At 39.1% G+C, this 9,839-nt stretch overlaps 1 protein-coding gene across 1 annotated transcript; it reads left to right on the top strand.

Moving 5' to 3' along the window:
- Positions 1-1,724: 1,724 nt before the first annotated feature.
- On the top strand, positions 1,725-9,839 carry LOC116696797 (retinol dehydrogenase 8). Its single transcript, XM_032527983.1, has 6 exons — positions 1,725-1,981; positions 5,512-5,673; positions 5,777-5,956; positions 6,722-6,815; positions 7,769-7,952; positions 8,067-9,839. Exons 1-6 carry the CDS (start codon positions 1,876-1,878, stop codon positions 8,292-8,294), a joined length of 954 nt encoding a protein of 317 aa, XP_032383874.1. The 5' UTR covers positions 1,725-1,875; the 3' UTR covers positions 8,295-9,839.

Below are 9,839 nucleotides of genomic sequence, written 5' to 3' on the forward strand. Positions count from 1 at the left end.
TTTCTCTCCTCTCCTCCCCCCCTCCCCTCGCCCCTCTCTCCTCCGGGGTGACCCCTCCCTCCCCAGAGACTCCTGGTTAGGGGCTCGTGGGGGCTGTACAGAAACACAGTTACTGCACGTGTCATCATTTGCATTATTTTTGGCTGGGTGATGTAAGAGCCTATGTGGCTATCGCTATTTCTCTTTTGCGCGTGTGCGCACGTTGGCACGTGCATATCCATGTGCTTGGGCACGTGCAATAAGTTTTAATATTAAAAAAAAAAAAAAAACACCACCAGCGAAGTTTCTTTATATAGGACCAAATATAAAAACATCCAACATGAAAGAAAAAATAAAAATTACAAAATATTAATGTTTTATTACTCTCTCCGCACCCACACCCACACCCACACACACACACACAAAAAGCATGCTGGGACAGGACATCGGTGCTGCCCAACTAATAAAAAAATGCTGCTGCAGATTCCAAATTCCAGTGCCTGTCTGTCTTTGCCCAACCCACACTTTCTTCCAACACACATACACCATATTCTTCCTATAGGCATAATGAAAAAAGACAAAATGTGCTTCCTGCCTTTTACTCCAGGCAGGGGTTAGTCATTCTTTATCTCTGATGTAGAAAAGTCAAAAGAAACAAGCGGCTCATGGGGAGGTATCAGAAACGTTTTTATAGAGAGAACTTAGTTTATAGGGTTATTTTTCAAAGTCTATGGAGGATCGGCGCTCAGTGCATGCACCCACATGCATACATTCACGGAAACACCTATAGAAGCCTCAGGTCTCCCTAGTCCTGTTTCAGCATCCATTTAGACATGTTTTTCTTTAGATCACTTGTAGGCTAAATATGATTATTAGAAGACTTAGAACCAAATATAATTGTATAATCAAATCCAAAAAATGTTTATTTAGTACAGTCGCTTATTTTATGGCTACATTAAAATGTCAAAGACAAATACTGGAGAGAAACTGTACCGTTTGTCATATTCTGCTGGTGGTAAATATATAATATGTTTTTAGATAAAGACACTTTAAATGTGATGTACAATAATCGTTAGAAGGTAATGTTTTGGTAACAGAAGTAAATTGCATGCAGACACACACGCATAGTTTTTTTTGTAAAGAGAAAGGAGAAAAAAAATAGATTCCAGGAATATTTCCAAATGCCCTTCTGCTTCAAGTGGGTTGTCTTAAGACTGCCAGCTACGCTCAGGTGTAGGTGTGTAGGAGTGTGTGTGTGTGTGTGTGTGTGTGTATATGTGTGTGTTGTGTGTGTGTGTGTGTGTGTGTGTGTGTGTGTGTAAGAGAAGGAGACATGCAGAAATATTTTGTACTTGTGTGTGTATCTTTTGTTTCATCTATTATTATATGACTCACTCTGCCAAAAAAAACATCTTCTGGCATTATCATGTATAATGATGGGAGCCAGATTTGTGTTGGCTTTGATATGAATAAAAGAAGTTGTTCCATTGATAGAGTTGGACCGATATGAAGAATAATCATACTGACCACTGAGGGGCGCTGAATCTCTTTGCTGAGCAGAAGCTGACTTTTACATATCAATATTTGACTTAAAATTGGTGCTTATCAATTTGTTCTTCACACTGTTGGTCAGACACCTCTGACAGGCAGAGGGTTTATTACGTTTCAGATAATGCCATGGCAAAATTTTTCCATCATGGACTAAAATAGAGAACTTTGATTCCCACAGGACAGACCGGGGCAAGCAAGTGTTTACTGGATAATCTCCCTCTTGTACTCTGTCCATGTGACTCTCTCTCTGTCTCTCTAATCCTCCTACAGTTATTCTCACCTTAAATCGCCACTCATCCTGCAGAGTGTCTCAGGGTGACAACAGAGTGGAGAGGCAGGGCAGCCATGGTGAGTCCCGGGCAGAAAGTGGTGCTGATCACAGGCTGCTCCTCCGGTATCGGTCTGAGGATGGCCGTGATGCTGGCCAAGGATGAAAAGAAGCGCTATCACGGTAGGTGCAATGTGTGTGTGTGCTAGAAAGAGAGAGAACATTTAATTGCAATTGCAATTTTTAAATAGGCTACATTTGTGTTGCCAAAACATAACAAGAAAGAATAGACAAGACAACAGAGACAACTCAATAATAAACTAACAACTACTGCCTACCAATAACATTATTTGCAAGGTAAATCTTACATAACTTGTTAAACCCTTTATAAACTAATTTGCTAACACTCTTCTTCGTCTGCACTTTAAGGATGCTTACATAACGAGTGTAGTGCACATAACAGTATTACATAGTCCACATGATTATGAAGATAGAAGCCACTGTTTCTACAGAGGAGTGATTTCTATCTAAAGAGATGCTGACATGCTGTTTGCAGTGGTTTACATATTTAAAAAAGAAAATCAACCACATGAACCACATGAGAGTAAATAAGGATCCGATTTAGAATCAATAACAAAACTGTCTGATCCTAGAAAATGAATGGGAAGTTATCTAATTGCTTACCCTGGAAATCCAGAGTTCTTGCGAAAACACAATTTGAATTAGCTCAGCGAGTTACTCTGCGATCGAGTAATGCTGCTCATTAACTATACCCTTGTATCTGGGCTGCACCAATCACATCAGATATCGGCGGGCCAGAGGCCAGCTAAACAGATGACGACAGTTTAATCTACCAGTTGGCTCCGCGGGTAGCTAAGCGCATGGGGCTCTGGATACTGCACCCTGTGTGTTGTTGAGATTGGTCGTAGTGTTATCCAATTGTGTGCAGTAAGATTTTTTAGCAGACTTTTTAAAATCAGTCTGCACTTACACTACATAACCATGCAACGATGACTTTATAAAATTGACAAAACAAATCATGCAGCCTCACAAGACTCAAGCAAGTTTCACTTGCTAATTGATTTTCATGCCATTTGTAAATTAATGGGAAACAATGCTTTCCTATAGCAGCAGGAAAAATACTGAGCATGCATTTGAAAAAAGTCAGCGAAAAGTGTACATTCTTTTTTATTTTAAGGAGATCAAATGTAAAGTCGTATAGATGCAGGACAAGCTTCCAGCTCCCTTGGCCTCCCCCTGCCACATAGTCTCTGATCACAACTTAACCTTTTCTACATTTAGACTGCAGAACAATCTGATTTGTTTATCATCAACTTAAGCATAGGCACAATTAGGCTCTTGGATACAAGAGTGACGCAAAAGACACTTTAAAATACGATTTGAGCGGCCAAAGCCGCCGGACTGCGACGCATCTGTAGAAATCCGATTGGAATCACATTTCATTTGTGTTTTTTTTAATGTCCAGAATTTCTAAAATCAATCTGTATATAGTCTGGACAAGATAGGACAAAAACAGATTTGTGCTGAACAAGGCCAAATGTCTTGCTCTTATGCATGTAACAGCAGAAAATAACTAATGCCCCACTACAGCCTTGGTTAGGCTAATTATGGCTCAGCTCACTGAGCTCCACTGTGGATAACAGGTCGGCGAGAGGTATTCCCCAACGCAGTGACACAGTGCTGATATGTAACCTGACTGTTGTAACAGAAGCACAGATGGTCTATAATAGGGCTACTTAAGGTTATTTTTTACTACAATTGCTAGCTCTGGCCACAGCTTTTCCATTGTTGTGTTATTTCACTTATTCAAAAAGGGAATTCAGTTAGAAAAAATAAACAGCCAACAGGTGGACTCAGGAAAGCGGTGTAGAGTATGTGAACACAGTTTCCTTTGTGCCTGTATATGTATGTACTTTTCCCTCCATTCTCACCTATCATCGCATGTCTGTGACTATATTCTCTCAGTTCTTCGTGACCTTTTACTCCTTTCTTTCCGTTCACTGCTGTGACAGGACACGTACACAAAGTCAGGATCACTCAGGATGGAAATGCACACAGACAGAACGTGTTAATGCTGCACAATAATTCATAAAACGATTTTGTACTTGACACATACATGAAGACACTGGAGTCTACTCATCAACATGTATTTATGTGTGTATCTTGTGCTAACCTACATGCAGCCTCGGGCAAAAAAAAAATCAGTTTGACTTTCCAGATAGTGATATTAGCTTGTTTAAACCTCATTTACCTGGGCAGGTTGCCTAATCACAAGCCTATTTACAGCAGCAGCCTGAAGGTGTAGTGTTGTCGGAGTGTTACATCCATTCACAAACTCGTACTTGGAAGCTGCCCATGGAAATTAAAGTATGATAATCAAACGCAGGGCTATTGGCAAACAGCAATGATTAAAAGAATCATGCCTGCACAAATGTCAAAATGGCATGACAAAAATCTAATTGAGATTGAAATATTTAAATCAACTTGCGGTTAGAAGTCATTATCTTTTTTTTTTCAAAGCTGGCAATCTAAAAACCACAAAACATTTGTGGCATAGTAAAAAAGGTGTGCATGTGTCCTATCTACTCAACAATTTCTATTGTTCATGACATCTCATGCTCATGCATACATGCAGACTTACATTTAACAAACCTTAGAGTCCATAGCAGTGTTAATGGCTCTGTGAGGTTGTACTTAGGCACAGCAGTGCTTTGAACTACAAGCTGAGCTGGTAATGACATTCCTAACATGCTGATGTTAAACAGATATGTTGTTTTCCATGTCCCACATCCCAGTTAAGTGTTACCATGGTAACATTTTATTTTTATTAAGACCAAACACAAAGTACAGCCGAGGCTGATGAAAATGTCAGTTTGGCAAGGGAACATGAATATCAAGACTAAATTTCATGGCAGTCCGTCCAAACGTTGTTGAGATATTTCTGTCTTGACGCCTAGCGTGGCTACAGTATACGTAGAGAGATTAAAAACACTTTTTTTGTTGATAACTGTTAACGGATTACTTTTTTAAACTAAAAGGGTACCTATCGACTACTGTGGTGGTCAATAAAGTATGAACACCTCAGCACCCTAAAACAACAGTTTTGACCGTGTGCCATTGGCTAAGGATCATAGAATATGTTGTTAAATTGTCTTAAACAAATTGTATCTTCTATCTATCTTTATATAAGGTCTACAAATAATACAGTAGATACATATAACAGGTTAAAATAGTGTGAAAATAAAACCACAAGAACATGTTTCAGAAAGAGTTACTAAAGAAATACAGTAAAACCAAGAGAGTTACATATACTAGAGGAACAGACTGGGGGGTTTTGTCTCTATGAACGCCATTCACATGGCTGATTAGTACCGCAAGGCATTTTCTTTTCAAAACTCTAGACTATTCAATACATACATTAAATAAATCTCTTCTGGGCGCCCAAACAGCTCAGTTGTTAGAGCAGGCGCCCATATATAGAAGTTTACTCCTCGACACAGCAGGGCGGGGTTTGACTCCAACCTGCAGCCCTTTGCCAATTTGTCAATCCCGCTCTCTCTCCCCTGGCATGTCTTCAGCTGTTCAGTCAGAAATGAAGGCCAAAAATGTCCATGAAAATAATCTTTAAAAAATGTGTCTTCTACCCTCCTCTCAGTCTCTTTCTGTTTTCCCTCTTTTCCACCTCTTCACAGTCATAGCAACGATGCGTGACCTGAAACGTAAAGATAAGCTGGTGGAAGCTGCCGGGGATGCATACGGGAAAACTCTTTCTCTGGCTGTACTGGACGTCTGCAACGATGAGTCCGTCAAACAGTGTCTTAATGGCATTAAAGATCGACACGTGGATGTCCTCAGTAAGTAAAATGCATCCTCATCGTGTTGCACTGGTACGTTGTCCCAAAGGGATGTTCATACTCAATTTCTTCCTTGTCCTCTTTGATTCCTTCTTCTGACCAGTCAATAACGCAGGTATCGGACTAGTGGGTCCAATAGAGAGCATCCCCATCGAAGAGATGAAGAAAGTGTTTGAGACCAATTTCTTTGGGGTGATCCGCATGATAAAGGAGGTGATACCTGACATGAAGAAGAGGAAAGGAGGACACATCATCGTGGTCAGCAGTGTGATGGGACTGCAAGGTTAGCAGACGGTATGGTAGGGGAAGGGAGGTGTGGCGGGGTTGGGTGTCAAACGCTACAGGGAGAAATGACAGTTTGTCAGCAGTTTGATATTTGTATGGGTTGAGGATGGACAAATGGAAGAGTGGGTGGAAAGCTGAAGGAAGACTAATTTAGTTTAAGTACTGCTGTATGTCAATAAGAAAACGGTGAAGATGTATTTACAGATCTATTAAACTGTGCGTTAGCGCCAGACCGATATATCGGCGGGCCACTATTATAGGCCAATACTAGGCGTTTTCCAAACTATCGCTATCTGCATTTCTAATGGACAAAAAAACAAACATTTAAAACATAAAATAAAAAAGGACAAAACACCCTTCAACCACTTTAGTGTTGTGAGTGTTGTTAGTGTAGTGGGTGTTGGCGTTGCATACTCAGTCCACCAGAGGACACTCTACAAAGTCCCTGTTGGCAACACTCATGTGTAACCCTTTAAGTTTCATTTCTTTAGTTTGTTTACTATATACAGTATATATAATATTTTGATGTTCCTCTGTGCTGTTGTGACAATAAACACAAGTTTATTTTTAAAATGCATTATCAACGCGTTTCTGGATTATTATTTTTTTAAATATATACTGTATATATCGGCCGATATATCGGAATATCGGATTTTTAAATAAATAGTTCTATTGATTTCGGCCTTAAAAAACCTTTATGGGTCAGGCTCTACTGTGAATGTTGTCTCATAGTGAAATTTTAACATTCACTGTGTTTCTGTAGGTGTGGTGTTTAATGACGTGTATGCAGCTTCCAAGTTTGCCATCGAGGGCTTCTGTGAGAGTTTGGCTGTGCAGCTCTTGAAGTTTAATGTCACGTGAGTTCCCCTGATGCTACTTCCGTCATTACTAACAAACCACATAGATAGAGAATCTGACATGTGAAAAACAAGCTTTAATTGTGTGTTGCTTTCTCCTTTTATCTAGGCCTGAAAATCTTGATCGAACAATTTCATGAACCAGTTGCTAATTAGCACTAAACTCAAAGTACAGCTGAGGCTGATGATGATGTCATTAGTATGTATGTGGTCATAAATTATTTATTAATTATTAAAGTATTGGACACACTTTAATTTGCATTGAAATTTTGGCCTGATGATGGCGCTGGATAAAACGTTAAACGCTTTTCTGTTACACATTTTTATTTGGTAAAATATATTAAACTATACATCGTTTACCAGCCACTATTAACCAACAACTCCAATTTTTTTAGCTAATGAAAACAAAATTAGACCCTTTTGACAATGTGATGCAGAATATACAACTAAAACCTCAAAAATATTACTACACCTCCATTTGAGCCGGCTTTGTTACTGCCTAATCTGCACTTCAGATTATTGTGTTCTGTTTTCTTATATATTATTGTATGTGAAACTGTATATTGTCTTGCACGCTTATGCTTTTCTTGGCCAGGTCATCGTTGCAAATGAGAACCTGTTCTCAACGGCCTACCTGGTAAAGTTAAGGTTAAATAAAAAAAACAAAAAACTGTTGTAAATCCTAAATACTTTGTGTGCAAATTCATTGCAAGGGTCGATTGATAAAATAGTTAATTTGTTTTCATTTTGGAAGACTACGCCCCAAATGTTGAAGGGATTCATATATTATTGAAATTGTTGTTAATATTTATTTGCAATATTAATCAATAAAAGATTTTGGCACTAGTGTTACACCTTTGCCATGTTTGTTTCCCCTCCTCAATCTAACAATGCTCTTTTGTTGAGTTCCAGTCTTCTTATGTTGCTCCTCTGTTGTGTGTCTCTCTCATTAGCTTGTCGCTGATTGAGCCGGGCCCGGTGCGCACAGAATTTGAGGCGAAGATGATAGAGGATGTGAAGCAGAAGGAGTATCCTGGAGCTGATCCTGATACGGTGAATTACTTCAAAAACGTCTACCTTCCTTCTTCTGTTGACATCTTTGAGACACTGGGACAAACGCCTGATGACGTCGCCAGGGTAAGTTCCCATGCAGTCTGAGTGACTTAGCTTCCCAGTGACACATCTGCAATTAATCCTGCAGGTCTGACTGGAAATCTCTGTCTTTTTTGTCCACCCTCTCACTCTCTGCAGTGTACCAAGAAAGTGATTGAAGCAAGCAGGCCGCGCTTCCGTAATCTGACCAACCCCTTGTACACTCCCATCGTAGCGCTGAAATACGCTGATGAAACTGGAGGCCTGTCTGTCCATGCCTTCTACCAGATGCTCTTTAACCTGGGACCTCTAATGCACGTCAGCATGACTGTCATGAAGTACCTCACCTGTGGATGTCTGAGGAGCAGGACAGTTGCACCGAACTAGAAACTTATATCTTTTACACAAATGTGAAACTCCGTGAGGATTTAGACCACAAGCTACCTTGGCTTAAAAACAGCTTTAAATAGATAATCTTTTGTGAGCTGCCATATTTCCTTCTGTTTATAAATTTATCTAATAAGCATTACCCCGCTTGTAGAAGAACCAGAATTTTTTAATATTTCGAAACATATGCAGGATGAGTTCATAAGTTTTGTCCAGAGCATCAACTGGGGGAACATACTTGTAGGAAAATCTCTGGAAGAAGACAGTCAAAGATTTACCGAACATCTGCAGAGATCAATTGATGCATTTACATGCAACAACAACATTGGTAAAAAAAAAATATCATTAAGTCTAATGACTAAACGGGATATGGCTTTAAAGTCTGCCATTGAATCTAAAGCAAGCAGAGATAGACATACTTTCACTGTGCTACGGAGTCAAAGAGATAAGGGTGGCCAAAGCTAACTTTTTTTTTTACCATAATTAAAAAAAAAAGCAGAAAGTAATACTAAAATTATTTGGAGCCAGTTAAGAAAACTAATGGGACATAATGTTAACAATGCCAAATCACTTGAACGTTGTTAGTTGAAAATTAAGAGACAAGCCAGCTGAGGTAGCTACAGTTCTCAATAATCATTTCATTGACTCAGAAGAAAATATTATTAAGTATTTTTCCTCTGAACACAAGAATCCTCCTTGCCAAGTCAGACAGTTAGAAACCAGCTTTTAATATAAATATATCACTGAGGTAGATGTTATAAGAGTGATTTGATCTCTGAGACCATCGCGAGCAAAAGATGTCATTGGTATGAACTCTATTATGCTGAAAGACCTTTCAGAAAATTTATCCTAATCAATTACGGAAATTTTTAACCTTTATCCTACTTAACACAACGGAACCAGTTTGTTAGAGTCAATCAGGTGCTCGCTCCTTATCTGCCGGTGTTCCACAGGGATCGATTTTGGGTCCACTTTTATCTTCTTTGTATGTAAATAACATGCTAAATGTTTGTCCCAATGCCATCACCCAAATGTATGCAGATGACACAGTAATCTTTGTACATGCTGACAATGCAGCTCAAACTGCTGATCTGCTAACAAACTCACTGCAAAAAATAACAGAATGGCTAAATCACAATTGCCTTCAACTGAATGTATCCAAAACTGTATGTGTGTTTTTAAGTAAATTTAAAAGTTGTTGTTCACATCACCGGATGTAGTTGTAGTGGGGGAGAGACTTCAAGTTGTTTCACATTTCAAATACCTTGAAATATACATTGATAACAATCTTATTTTTAAATTGCATATGAAGGTTTGTAATAACATTAAGTTTAACCTGGCAAACTTCAGACACGTCTGCAGTTGCATGTCACCAAGGGCCGCTATGAGGTTCATGCACTCAATGATTTTATCCCATTTCACCTTCTGTTTGACAACCTGGCCAAAAGCAAACAACACTTCTCTCAAACCACTACTCTCTCTATACAAACAAAACTCTTAAAATACTTGATAGGAAATCCATACACTGTCATCATTGTCATGTTT

The sequence above is a fragment of the Etheostoma spectabile genome, chromosome 2 (assembly GCF_008692095.1).
Source record: "Etheostoma spectabile isolate EspeVRDwgs_2016 chromosome 2, UIUC_Espe_1.0, whole genome shotgun sequence".
Classification (NCBI taxonomy): Eukaryota; Metazoa; Chordata; class Actinopteri; order Perciformes; family Percidae; genus Etheostoma; species Etheostoma spectabile.